The 15,012-nt window shown below is 31.7% G+C and overlaps 1 protein-coding gene across 1 annotated transcript in view; it reads left to right on the forward strand.

Moving 5' to 3' along the window:
• The window catches only part of LOC129228479 (leishmanolysin-like peptidase), a gene marked incomplete at its 5' end in the record, with an annotated part of 48,056 nt that overhangs the window by 22,970 nt on the left and 10,074 nt on the right, over positions 1–15,012 (forward strand). Inside the window, 9 exons of the mRNA XM_054863159.1 lie at positions 89–183; positions 1,626–1,743; positions 2,553–2,660; positions 3,357–3,433; positions 5,044–5,154; positions 5,755–5,887; positions 8,720–8,809; positions 10,519–10,588; positions 14,779–14,912. Of these exons, the coding sequence (XP_054719134.1) occupies positions 89–183; positions 1,626–1,743; positions 2,553–2,660; positions 3,357–3,433; positions 5,044–5,154; positions 5,755–5,887; positions 8,720–8,809; positions 10,519–10,588; positions 14,779–14,912 (936 nt within the window). The remainder of the gene's footprint in view (positions 1–88; positions 184–1,625; positions 1,744–2,552; positions 2,661–3,356; positions 3,434–5,043; positions 5,155–5,754; positions 5,888–8,719; positions 8,810–10,518; positions 10,589–14,778; positions 14,913–15,012) is intronic.

Here is a 15,012-nt window from a genome sequence, read left to right on the forward strand (position 1 = left end):
TTTACAATTTTTGAAGTGCCTTATTTACTTATTAAATGAAAATAATATGGGCAAGAATTAATAATTTTGTGCAATGATTTTTTTGCAGGGATTTTCAGTCAGCCTTTATGCATATTTTAGGGATAAGTATGGGAATCCACTCACCCCAAGAGGAAGAAATGGAAAACCTATGATAAATAAAGTGTAAGAGTTTTTCTTTTTCTAAAAAAGCAGTAGCTTTGAATAAAAAAGTTTTCAGTGGGTAAGTTTTTTTTATCTACTTGTTGACAGTATAAAGCAATATTAGTTAGAGGAGTTTATGAATCAAAACTTAATAAATTCGAAAACTAATAGTAATATACTGTATTAAATAATCAAGTGTTCTTCTGTTCTTATTTTTTAAAGTTTTATTTAGTTTATATATGATTACCATGATTATCAAGCTTTTTTAAAAATTATTATTTAAATTTTAGTTAAAAGTGAAACTTTTTTTATCACTAACTAACAAAAATCTTGTTTTGATACTCTGAAGATGATTTTAAGAAAGAGATGGTGGTGGATCCTTTTATCCACTATGGCAAAGCCTTACCTAAATCTGGCAATGATGCAAAAGATGTATTTTTGAAGACGAGATTAAGATTCTGACTGCCATGGTTGAAATGGTGTAACTGCATCTTCTTTGAAACTTAAATATTCATAGATTCTAAATGATATTGATATATTTTGAACGTATTTAAAGTTAGTGTATAAAATAAACAAGATGTTTAATGTAGTTAATAGAGTAGTTTTATTATTTTTTAACTCTTGTTGTTTGGAATTTGCAACCTCATATTAGAAACATTGTAGCCCATCAATCTCTTCCCCTTCATTTTGAAAATTTTTTCAGTATATGTACATGTATGAGTAGTATGTGTACTGTTTAAACTTAAGCCAATTTTAAAGTAAATAAAAAAAATTATGTGAGTTGGAAAAAAATCCCCCCCCCCCAACTTACCATAAGAAGTTAAACAGTTAGATGGGCAAAATTTTTTATTAATTACATTTTAAGTCCATAGAATTATTTAGTACGACATATTTAGAAAAGGGCTTAGTATATACTTTAGCTTTAGAAATATCAAATAAATTTAATCATGTTTCGGACATTCACTTATCATCTAGAAAATGGCCCATCAAGGTATGATGGGTGAAAATTGCTTCTACATTTTAACGAAGCCATTGCCTGTTTGGTGATATTGTGATAGTTGACATTTTAATCCTTACTTCAGTGGATGAACCCTAAACTCTAGTAGATAGCGTTCATTGTTTTTTGCTTCTTCATTCTCCTGAAATGTTGGTCTTACCAGTAAAGCAGTTAAGTTGCTGGATCCAATTCAGCCTTGTCAAAGTAAAGCCTTTCCCTGCATGTCAAACATTGCCAAAACATATTATCAAACTATCATGCTGTGGCCCGAGTTTCATTGCTCCATTGTTGGTGACGTCAGAGCATTACTCTTTCAGTGACCTCGCTATTACGTATATGAGGGTAGATTAGTATGGTTATATTGAGATATTCATAAAGCTAAAGCCCAAAACCAGATAATTCTGGTTATTTCTGACCCTGATGTGCCATATGCTGCTGCAACTGAATACTTGTTCATTTTTTCTAGGATCCAAGCACACCAGTGGAGTGATCGAATCATTAGGGAAGTTGAAAGGAGAGATTGGAAGGTGCGAGGAATGTCACTGAAGAAGACTGTTAAGATTGTGGTCACACCTAGAGTCCAAGTAAGTTCATTTTAGTATCTTTTGCCAAGTAAACCCAATACCTAAACAAAGCACTTGTAAATTTCTTCAAGTTTTATCTATTTTTTTTTGGACTTTACACATTCTATTAGACTAGAGCTTTTAAGTAGCATTGAAGGAATTAAGTCACTGATTTCTCCCAGAACGCCCAGTCTTGTATTGAAAGTACTATTCCAAATATTTTCGACTCAATGGTTCTTTCCATATTACGTGGCTTATGCAATTAAATGAGAGGTCACTGGACCTCCTAAAAATTTCTCTATTTTTAAAATTTTGGCTGCCCATTCAGCAAATTTTCGGACATATTTGCTATATTGCAGCTTTTAAATGCCCATATGTCCCTTTTCATTAGATGTACAAGATGTGCCTACATGTATTTTATCATTAACGAAATTTAAAGTTCTCTTTGGCTAATTGGGAATTTTGACCTTCCAAAAATTTAAGTTTAGAGCGCCCTGATTGGAAATACTGTTCTGTAGATTAGCATAATTTATTGTTATCGTAATAAAAGTGGAGACACAAATCCAAGGGAAAAGTGATAAAAGAAGAAGAAAACATTGGTGAAAAATTGTAAAATTGGGAAAGAATATTTATGTCCTTTATATTTTGATTTGTTTTTTATTTGGTTCAATTTAATCCACCTATCAATTTTATTGCTTTTTTCTGATCTGTTATTAGCTCTTTAAACAGTCTGCAATAAAATATTTATTTTTATGAAACAGTTTTCTTTTAACTCTATATAATTAGTTACTTTAACTATCTTTTTGTACTTGTGTTGTTTTGTTCTGTAGGAGGAAGTGCGTCTTCATTTCAACTGTTCGTATTTGGAAGGAGCAGAATTAGAAGATCAGGGGGAAGATGGAACTGTTCTTACCCACTGGGAAAAGAGACTTTTTGAGGTAACATAACTTTATTTCCCAGCAACTTGAGTTATGTATGTACTAATATGAATTTTCCCAAAATGTTACAGTTAGAAAAACAATATGTTTCATAATTTAATAGCAGCTTCAACTCAACTTAATAAAACAACTTGGCACTATTTTTTTTTATTTATTTATTTATTTATTTTTTTTTTTTTGGTTGGTGGAGGAGGGTTGTTGCCTAGTGGGAAATCCTTGAAGGAATAAATTTTTAAAATATGGCATGCATATTTTAAAAATTTTAAGCAAAGATTTATATCAATAAAATATTTAAAGCACAGATGTATATCAATAAAATTCAAAGTAACTCTTGGAAACCCTTATACAACATGTTTGTCCATTTTCCTGTAGCAAGCTATGCAGTAATCATAAGAGGGAGTTCTTAATTCCTACAACCATGAGAGTTACTTTACGAAAAAAAAAAAAAAAAAAGAAATATTCTTTTCCCTCAGAAGTCAAAATAGTTTTTTATTTTTTATTTGTATTAGTTTGAGTTATACTATGTATTTTATTCTATTGTTAATTTCTTGGCAGAAATTTCTTGCTATCAATATAAGTTATTTTTTTATGTTTATTATGTTTTCATTGTGTTGATTATATTCATACTCTAAAATTAATTCATTTCTTTTTAATTGGAAGTATTTGCTTTTGTACATTCTTCCTTTTTTTTCTCAGAATGAAGCTATGACTGGCACCCATACTCAAAATCCAGTGTATTCCAGAATTACATTGGCTCTAATGGAAGACACTGGGTAATGATGTTTTTTCTTATTCTTCAACTGTATCATTGTAATCACATTTCAGTTGTAATACATTTGTATTTATTTTTGTAAATTGAAAGGAAAAAAAAATGCCTATATACAGCATAGAATATATTTTTCTCTTTAAAACTTAGAACTACTTTCTTTTCATTGCCAAGTACAAAGGTGCCAAGTATCTCTTGTAATTATTACAAATGTGCGATGAATATTGGGGTGTTTCAGTAGGCACATAAAAATTACAAATTTCCTTAATTGTACCCATTTTTAGACGTAGAAATATATGAGCTTTAAAAAAATGATTCTTGCTTTTGACCAGATAGCAAGCTGATTTGATCCCTATTTCCCATTGAAGAATCTTAGAAGGTCAAGCTTCCTTATAGTTTCAGAAAATTTCACACTGTCTTCAGAAAAATTTACTTGAGTCCACTATCACACCTGTTTTTTTATACTACACACACATTCAGTTAAACTCTCATGTTTTTAAACATAGTAAAAAACAGCTATCAAATCATAACATTCAGGTTACAGTTAATCATTTGTACAGCTGGAACTTTTCCCTGGTTTGTTCAGAGCTTTCTTTAGATGCATCCGTCTGTATTAGAATTGACAATAGAAGAGAGTTAGGAGGAATGGGACAGCTGAAGGTGTGGAACAGTGGCATTTAGGCTGAAGTAAGAAGCGGAAATTGGTTTCTTGCTTGTCCAATGCATGTAGCAACTATTGGACTTGCTTAATTGCCACTACTGGAAAAGTAGTGGCATCTTGTCACCTAATTGTGAGGAGCAGGAGGAATAAGAGGATCTATTCCTCTCTGAAGTTCAGTAAATTTTCTGTTTTTATCATAGAAAAAGACTAAAGCTTATCATATCCTCTTCTGAAATTTAACCATATCCCACCTGCAAACTTTTTTTATGACAATGCCACCCTAGACAAGCAAGAAACAGTTTTCATAATTTGGCATCAATGAAGCTCTACAGATACTCTGCTTGCTATCTCATTCTCCCCAATTTTCTCTTATGGCCTAAAACCAAGAGTTCTAAGCCATGTGCCTCCCCCCCCCCTTTTCATTGTTAAAATACAGATATTGCTTGAATACATATTCTATATGCGTCTATCAGAAATCATTGTTGAAATATCTTCAAAGTGTTGGATTTATCCATATTGCTATTTTGATGCTATTGATACTTGAATGTATTAAAATAACTTAATTTTTAGTTAAAAGAAATTTAAACTTTTATTAAAAAAAGAGAGGGGAAAACACTTACATAAACTATCATGTCAAACAAAGAAAACTGGAGGTTTACTTTTTATTGAGTAGACCTTTTTCTTTTCATTTTATAATGAGTTATTGGTTTATTTATTTACTTTTTTTTATAGTAATTGGTGTTTTAAAAAATAATGTAAAGCATACCGTGCTTGTAGTATTAAAAGTCTACGTTATGAAAGTATTCGTTAAAGTTCTGTGTATATTGTTGTTAAGGATTTTTGAAAATAAAAATATTAAATTGAAAACTACTAAAAGTGTGTGAATGTGATTTATTTTTCTTTTTAACTTTGTAAATTAGTTAATGATTTTCACATTTTACTGTTTGTATTTAAAGGTGGTATGTGCCTAACTATGACATGGCCCAAGAATTGAAGTGGGGAAAAGGCCTTGGTTGTGATTTTGTGTTCAAAAGCTGCAAAGATTGGATTGATTCCCGTAGAATAAGGTGAGAGAAAAGAACTGCTGTAATATCATAAGAAAACATTTTGTATTCTATATTTTCTACATATTTACTTTTTTTAAATAACTTCACACAAAACTTCTTTAACTTAAATTTCACGATTCTTGATAAGTTTTTGAATAATCGTATTGATATGATGGTATAATGCTAGTGATAATGTCCTGTAATTTTCATATATTTTCTGTGTTTCTGACTTCATATTAAGTATATGCAATAGGATTATTACCTAACAAAAACCATTATTATTGGTAATTATAACTGAACTTTAGAAAAGGATTGTCATATTTGAAAAAAAAATGTTTACCAATTAGGTTAATACCATGTAATGATATACGCTGTAGGTATCTCTAGATTGCTGGACTTAAATGAGTGGATATTTTTATACACTAGTGTTTTAGTTGAGTGTCTTCTATCTGAAATAACTGAAGTATGACTGAAGGCTTGTCATAGCTGGTATCATGCCCTGAATCCCTATTTCAAACCTTTGAAATTAGCCTCACAATCACAATGTATTACTCTCTAAAAATATCTTTTGCTATCTGCATCACTTTTTTTTTCCTTTCAATCATGGTTGCTTTTTACCAGACAGGAAAGTATTCACCCTTACTGTGATAAAGTGAAGAAAGATCCCCTGGAAACGGAATGTACCGATAGTCGAGATTCTGTGGCATTATGTAATTTAGTGGAATACTCTAAAGAGCTCCCACCTGTGTTTCAGGTAAGGATGAGCTCTTCATGTTTTGTTGTTATTTTATATTGCTGCTCACACATTGATGGTGCTAGGTATTTGCTCATACTTCTGCCTAAGCTCCAGCTATGGAATGGTAACTTTTTGCTTGTAACCAGTTTATGTCTGATTTTTAAGAAAAAAATCAAAAATGTTCTTTTGGCACTTTTTATCAAATATGTTTCAATACTCTTGGTTTATTCGAAAAAAATGTGTAAAGTCAGCAAAACAATTTTAAATAATGGCTTGAAAAATCTCTGTTTGAAACTAATACTGTTCTCATACTTTTACTGAGTTTTTCATTGTACCACATAAAAATGAAAATAAAGTAGTTTTGCCCGTATAAGTAACTAGAGGCCCGTCCCAAACTTGTTCGAGATGAAAAATTATCTGTCTGAAATAAATATTATGCACATTTTTTTGTTTTAAAATCTCATGGTATACAACATTTTTGTTCCGTTTTTATGAAGTTTTGAGAGAAATTGATTCACTTCATTTCCTAATCAAGAGAGAGACGAACTTTTCTTTCCCCGGAACAATATAATCTTCCTAAATGTAAAGTGGTATTGCGTATGTTTGACCTTCAGTTTCGATGATGGTTAATCGCATAAGAAATTTTCATTGGAAATTGCAAGTACTTATATTAGAAATGGAAATGTGCAAAGACCGGGGGGAATTAGAGGAATATGAGCTGACTGACCTGCTGCTAGCCCAGTAAGAATAATACATTAAATCATATTACTCCATGTTGATTTTACTTGGGGGTCCATTTCCATTGTATACATAAAATAAATTAAAGTTTCGCGACAAAGTTATTGGAATACCGCCTTTAATTTTAATAGAATGAATATGGGCTTTAAAAAGTGTTCTTAAGAGACAGAGATCGTATAGAGTTCCTAAAAGGAGACGACTTTAAACAGGCTTGAAGTATATCTGCAAGCGTTCATCTAGGGAACCACAGGAATAGTTTGATTAAAGTCTCCGGCAAATACGAAGATGACACCTCTTATAACTTTACCTTAAACTTTTAGTTTCTTTAGAGTTCAATTCACGGCTTCTATATTCAAATATTGGCTCATCGAACATTCGTCCTGCACTTTGAGGCTAACCTGTTGAAGACGCTTTGCAAATGGACCATTTTGCCTTATGAAACGTACAGATTCTTTCTAAAGGGATACATTCAAAGTAGTTTAAATCTAGAGTGATCAGTAAATAACTGAAATTGCAGAAATTGATTTAAAAAAACCTTTGCACACACATCCTTAGTGTGCTCGTTGATCTTGACCAGTCGTAAGTTTATTAAAAATTTTTTGGTTCCACCGGGTATGCCAATAAACATTACTTTGCATTTTGGTATCATAGGGCAAGTCGCTGATTGGTTACTAATTTGGTTGCGTTATTAGAAACGTACTTACTTTGATTTTTGTATGCATATAATACCTGAAGTAATGTATGCAAAATTGCAACTTTTAGAAGCAGTCTTACATTCAGATAAAGTTTTTGCTGGTTCTTAAGCAGACAACGTTATACCTTTTCTCTTCCTCAGCATATCGCTCTAAGAGGACTTTTTACCAAACAAAATATGAAATCAGAATTTGTTTTTATATATATTAGAACAAAACAGAACGAACGTACTGGTAGCAAAGATAACTTATTACATTTTAAAATTCACATAAAGACATATATGCATAATTAAATGCCTATGTCACTCAGTAAAAATGCGCCTTTCATGTAGTGAAGGATTTTTTCAAATAGGTTCAGTGGTTTCGGAGATTACTTGGAACATATAAACATACAAAATCCGCTCTTTATAATATTAGTATAGATGCCACTCTGCAGGAATGTGCCTTACATACAAAGAAGGAATTTTTTGAATAGGTGCAGTGGTTCTGGAGATTACCCGGAACATATCAACATACAAAATAAACCCTCTCTCTTTATAATACTAGTATAGATGAAAAAACTTCAAAAGATAGGCCAAAATGCAGGCAAATTTACAAATTTTAGAAACACGGATTAATATTGTCTGTCTGCACTACTTGAATTCAAATACTTATTTGCTCAAAGGGAATCTCGGTTATAATTTGTTTAAATAATCTTTTATGCTTAAACAACCAGCGACTCTCAATGACTCACAATTTTAAAAGATGATGGAAGGCTATATGCCTAATCCTCCGCAACCTCAGATGCATGTGAAAGTTTTGGCGGTTCTTATGCCGCCATCGTAATTTTGTTTTCTCTCACCTGTTCCCTTCCCCCAGCGTTCAGTTCCAAGAGAATCTGCGATTATTCAAGCATTGCAGGTGCGAGATAATCAGCGATAGATTTTACGCTTATAACAATAAAACTATGTGAAGCATAAACTGGTGGCGTAGACAAACTATTGGTTTAAAAAATTACTATAAATACAGACATGCATCATTTATAGCCTATGTCATTCAGTAATAATGCACCTTTCACATAGTTAAGGGCTTTTTCAAATAGTTGCTATGGTTCCAGAGATTACCTCGAACATATGAACACACAAAAATCCACCCTCTCTCTTTATAATATTAGTATAGATTATTTTCGTTAAATTGTGACTTAGTTAACCCTTAATTATATTTATATAACTGTTATGTATGTGCTTTACAAGGTTGGAAGGTTTAATTTATTCTAAAATTAGAATAGCAAGTGATTTCTTCACTTTAAGTCATTAGAAATCTATAGTTTTGGACTATATTTTCTTGTACAATAAGAATTATTTCTTTATATCAATGTTATCTAATTTAGTTTACCAAAATAATAATATTTTGTATTAAAAAGCTGTTACATTTCTTTCAGAATTTTGATGACATTCCTGGTGTACCAAGTTCTGAAATTGGAAAATATGGTGGGTCTGTCAGCTTAGCAGATTATTGCCCCTACATTCAGGTACATAATTTCAAAAATGATAATATTAGTTTTAAAATCTGATATATGTTGTTTGATATGCTGTTTTTCTCCATATACTAACTTTTTATGCAAAATTCTAATTTTATACGAGTTGGAATAATTTCATTTAGTATTTAATATGTATGCATTTTTTATTCTATTTTTCTACAAACAATAGCTAAGATTTTCAAGCAAGAGTAATTATTTTTAACTACTTAGAGGTAAGAAAAAGTGCCTTTGGAAAAAACTATTAAAAAAAATTAAATTAAACACTGCCAAAGTTGATGCTTAAATTTAAAGATTTCTAATCAAAGAATGTGTGAATAAATCTAAATTTGCATATATTGGTACTTAAAACCATTCAATTCTAATTCCATACATTATTTTGAATTATGTAAAATAATTGATTTACACCTGACTTTCTTAAAAAAAAAAAAAAATCTTTTTATTTTATGTCCTGTCTTCATTTATTGAGTAAAATCACTACGTAGTACATATAGCTCTAAAATATTGCACCTTTTAGCAGAAATATATTTGTACGACAATCGTTACTCTCTTAAAAATATGTTTAAGTGGAATTTTTCCACAAAATTAGGAAATAAAAAATTGTTTTCATAATTTCTCAGAAATACTCAATGTATAGCACTGCAATGAAATGCAAATATAAATCCCCTCTGAAAAATAGGCCAAAAGTCAGTCAAATGGAGCGTGGTGGGTATTGTGATTCTAGCAAATATCTCAAAGCTGATCAATGTTCTTGAAGTTTAAGTTAAAATTTGAAGAAAAAAAAATAACAATAAAAGTATCTTTTCCATCCCTCAGTGTGTTGGAGGTCGACTTGGAGATAGATGATGAACCTCATGGACATTCAGGCATGTCATTTAAGGGGGAGGGGGGCTCCTTTGACTTTAAGAAAATAATGTATTTACATGTACTCAAACATATGGCATTTTTTTTTTTTTTTTTTGTATAATATCCATTGAATACATACTCTTTATCCTCTTCCCTTAAAAAAATAGAAAGTGATGGGTCTGTGTAAATCATCTTGCCTCATCATAGTCAATCTGCATTTTGTGTGGAGTGAGCCATATCATGGCAGATACATCACATAAAATGCCATCAAGGGGTGCTAAAAATTAATAGTTTTGATTGTCGTTTCTTTTTTTCACAGTTGATGAAAAATGAATTTCAAATTCTTTAGTTTTAAGAAAAGCTATGAAATGTTACTAAACTTGCTTACAAAGATAAAAACCTTGAAAATTGGAAATAATACATCAGAACCAGTTAGTGCTAATGAAAGTAATGTCACATAAATTCAATCTTGTTTTTTTTTTTTTTTATATTGAATATGTGCAACTATGTATAGTAATAACTTGATTCATGATATTGTAATTATCAGTTTTCCCAGATGCATAAGTCTTACTCATTTGGAAGTATTTCTCCCCCCCCCCTCCATATCCATTATTAGTTTAAACTATATATTTCATAGCAATATAAAATTGAACAAGAAGGAATGCAAATTTATGTTCAATTTTATATTGCTATTAAATTTATTGTCTACCAGTATCATAGAACTGCCTATGGCGCCTATTGAACTGAGTTGTGATGTTCAATCTGATTGAATTGTCCAGGTTACAAGTACAGTATATGATAGTGTTACTTATATATACACATTGTATTTTTTCTAATTTTTTACCTTTGTTTTGTAGGAGTTCACATGGAAGTCCAATAATATAGTAGTGAGAGGCTCTCAGTGCCAGTTTCCAGAAAACATGCCACGTAAGTTGTTGCAGAATGTGTTAGAACTGTTTTCAAAGAGTGGGAGAATTTGATTTGTAAGGCAAAACTACAAAATCAGCTTTAAGGAAATAGGTTTGACATAATACGATATTGTATAATAAATTTTGGCTTGAAATTAGGAATTTAATGAACTTCTATTTTGACAGTTCAGTTTTAGTTTTTCACTTAAATGTGTTAACCTTTTTTTATGAATTTCAATGTTACCTTGTTTCTTCTTTTGATATTTTTTAAAGAACTATTTGCTTCTTCTTCTGAACGCAGTTAAATAATTTAATTTTTTACCAACAGAGGACTTAATTTTATTTTTTCAAAATCAACTAAACATCTAAGCTGCATAGTCATTAAACATTTTTACTGCTAATGTTGCCAAAAACTTCCAAACACAACTATTGTTACAATCAATCTACGTTACTTTTCGTTTTGAGATATTGAATATTAGGTGGAAGATGACTCCTTATTACACACTTCTTGATATGTCGTTTTGGTGTGCTGCTGCTGCTGTTCATTCATTGGACATCAAATTTCAATTTATTTTATGTTCCCAGCTACCACTTCTTTGCATTTTATATTCATTTCTCACAGACAATTCCTTCTTCATTTGCTGTTCATGAACCATTGTAATTTTTTTCGTATTTTATTTTTTAGAACAAAAGAACTAGTAATGAAAGATAACATATAGAAATCTGAATAACTTATATGCAGTCGACCCTTGATATCTCAACTACGCTTAGCTCGAATTTCCGCTTGTGTTCAAGTTTTTGCATAGTCCCAAATTTTTGTAAATGTTATATAATGGAGGTTTTTTTTTTTTTTTGAAGTCCACTCTGCTTATCTCAAAGTTTTAGGCAACCATATTTTAACATTTTTTGTTCTGATTTTTATTTGATATTTACTAGCAAAACCAGCCAACCGTTAGACCTTCAAATGTCTGAAAAATTTTTTGCTGCCATTTTTATTATTTGCTCTTTTAGTGAGAGAGCAATTTCTCTTTTATTGAGGGTGGCAGTTTAATTGGCAGGTCACTATCGCTTTCAACTAGAGAAAGAGTTAAAATGTACTCATTGTTATTTAGAATTTTCTTAGTTGTTATTAAAAGATATTCTTTTAAACTTCTTTAGTAGGTGGAAATTGTTCAAAATGTCTTACAGTAGAGTCCTATCCCATGGTATGAGGGTTGTCTGAAAAGTTTCCGACATAACAAAAAAAAAAATTATATTTACCTTCCAAGCTGACTATTATTTTTCAACATAGTCTCCTTGTAAGTCCACACACTTGATCCAGTGATGCTCCCATCCTTTTAAACCATCCAAATAGTACAATGAGTCTTTCTCTTCGAAATAACTGTTGATAAAGTAGATTACCTCTTCATTTGAAGAAATCCTTTGTCCCCTAAGAGCTTCTTTCAGCTTAGAGAACAAGAAAAAGTCACTTAGGGCCAGGTCTGGTGAGTAGGGTAGGTGCTCAATCAGTTCCTATTTCAATTCATGGATTTTTTGAAACTGCTGAGATGTGTGCTGGAGCATTGTCTTGGTGAAAAAGGACTTCTTTCTTTTTCAAATGAGGCTTGTTTTTCTTCAATTTCATTGTTTAATTTGTCAAGTAGAGTCGCATACTATACTCCTGTAATGGTTTTACCCTTTTCAAGATAGTCTATGAATATAATTCCATGGCTATCCCAAAAAACTGTTGCCATCACTTTTCCAGCAGAAAGAACTGTCTTGGCCTTTTTTGGAACTGGTTCTCCCTTTGCAGTCCACTGTTTTGACTGTGTTTTTGTTTCAGGTGTAGTGGTGAATTCAGGTTTCATCTACAGTGTTCAATCGTCGAAAAAATTCCATTTTGTTGCACCCCAATTGCGCCAATAGAGCACTGCAAATATTCATTCGGACCCGTTTCTAGTCCAAAGTGAGCAAACACAGCACCCAACGTGCAGCCAGCTTGCGTATGCCCAATTCTTCATTCAAAATGTGGCAAGCATGTTCCTTGGAGATGTTCATACATTCTGCCATCTCCCTAACCTTCAATCTACGGTCACCCAGCACCATCTGATGAACTTTGGAGTTGTTTTTATCAGTGGTAACAGTTTTGGGCCGACCCAAACGTTCACCATCACCCAAGCTGGTACGGCCACGTTGAAATTCTGCTACCCAAAATTTCACTGTGGTAGATGATAGAGCAGAGTCCCCTTACACAGCGTCCTACTCCTCTTTAATCTGGACAGGTATATTCCCCTTCAAAAACAAGTAATAAATGACAGCTCGATACTCGATTTTTTGCATTTTCACAAAAACTGTCACATTAACTCAAAAAAAAAAAATGACTGTCAAACAAACAATTTGAGCTAAAATTGGCACCAATTTCAGTTTTGAGCTACCAAAGAACGCCTAAATAAGGACACCCCACTTTGAATTACTAGTGCTGCCATTTTCATATCAAGGTCGGAAACCTTTCAGACAACCCTCGTATAATACTAAACCACGTTAATTCTGTATTTGAAGAAGTTCTGGTGATTGCAGGTTTTAGACACTCGCAAAGTTTTGTGAATTGTTATGTGCTCAATTTTAAGAAAAATTAGAAAAAATTTATAGTATTTTTGTTAAAAAAATTTTTTTTTTAGTTTTTTAAATTATACTATTATTTTTGTACCTTTGAGGAAGAAGATAGAAGTTTTTCCTCTTTTATGTAAATTTGTGTGTAGTTAAAAAAAAAGTTTACGAGTATCTCAAAATTGATATAAATTTAATATTTTTGTGTCTCGAACATCGGTTATGCAGAATATTTTTTTTGGTCCCTACCTAGTGCTTTGAGATATGAGGGAGAGTTGACTACTTGAGTTACGTAACTAACAATGTAATTCAAGCATATTTATTTTGCAAGTTGTTCTGCTGGTTAATGTTTTAAAAATATATTTCTTGCAAGCCGTTTGGTTTTCATTAACTTTTTCAATCTTTGTATTTGCTCAAAATTGTTAACAAGTACATGTTGAAATCATTTTTAACAGAAACTAAGTAACCTGTTAAATGTTAGGAAATTCTGTATGAATCTGCAATAAAAGAACAATTACCAAATGTCATTTTGTTTTCCAAAATAAAATCAAGAGCCAAATGAACACTTTTGTCTGAGCAAACTTAGTTGTTTATTCAAAATCTGATTTATTTCACGCCAGTTAATACAACATTATGACAAAATTCATATATTTTGTGTGTTTTTATGTGCATCTTAGGAATTTTCACAACTTTAGAATGCATAACCCTATTACTGCATTTACAGAAAAACCTTGATGTCTCGAACCTCCTTATCTCGAAACCCTTGATGTCTCGAAATTTTTTCCCCCTGCATTTTTTATAAAAACCCCTATGTATTTTCCATAGTTATCTCGAAATTTATTTTCAAAACCCTTGATGTGTCGAAATTTTTGCACATAAGCAAGTTTCAACAGTCGTTTTTCTTTGGCAATTTTTGTAGTAAAACCAGTTCCAGGGACAATTGCTTGACGGTTTTCATCACTTTTCTTGGAAATTTTGTGAAGGTGAAGAGGGTATTGGGGCAAGATAATAGGGGAGTGTTGGTATGAGGGGTTGCTGTGTTTTCCCCAGAGTTTAAGAATCTTTGTGCATTTCTCTTGAACATGTTGTCCACTTTGAGGAAAGGGGTCGTCCATCAGTTTTCGAGCGAAAACAGAAAATGCATTCCTCATTTTCATCATTCTGCTTTTTTAACTGCTACAAAATGACTGCTGAAAACTTTTTGAACGTGGAGAGATACTGGTTGAAGATAAAATTGGAATTTTTAAATTTTTAGGTGAAAAAACCAAGTTGAGTTTATTGTTCATTTCAAAATCTCGTCCTGTGCACTTTCGACAATTTTAAAATTTAAAATCTAGTAAAATATTGAAGACTACTTTATTGATTGTAAATCAAAGTGGTACCATAGTACATATATAAATACATACAGCATACGTGTGTGTAATTGTGAGAGTTAATAGTGTATTTTTTTTTTAAATCTTGATAACTCGAAAACTCAATATCTAGAAATTTCCCCCCCGTCCCGAGAGATTCGAGATATCGAGGTTGTACTGAATAAGGTATACATAAAGCATAGAGGATTTATGTTTTGAAATCAATTGCAACTTCATCAGTGAGTTCAGTTACATTGTTTATTTTTTTTAGAACCAGAGAAAAATTTTGCTTTGGAATGGTATGGACCCGGATCCAAGTGTTTCCATCACAGCCGTGATATGTGGGAGGAACGAACGTGTCACCAGGTCCGACAGTGGCAGCACTGGGGCAGTGGCTGTTATCAGGTGGGACTGTTGAATGAAATTTTTTTTAAACTAATTCTTTTCATTCTTCCCTAATTTTCTGTTTGTACAGAAATTTCATTTACGAAAAATAGTAAACATA

The sequence above is a fragment of the Uloborus diversus genome, chromosome 8, assembly GCF_026930045.1.
Source record: "Uloborus diversus isolate 005 chromosome 8, Udiv.v.3.1, whole genome shotgun sequence".
Lineage (NCBI taxonomy): Eukaryota > Metazoa > Arthropoda > Arachnida > Araneae > Uloboridae > Uloborus > Uloborus diversus.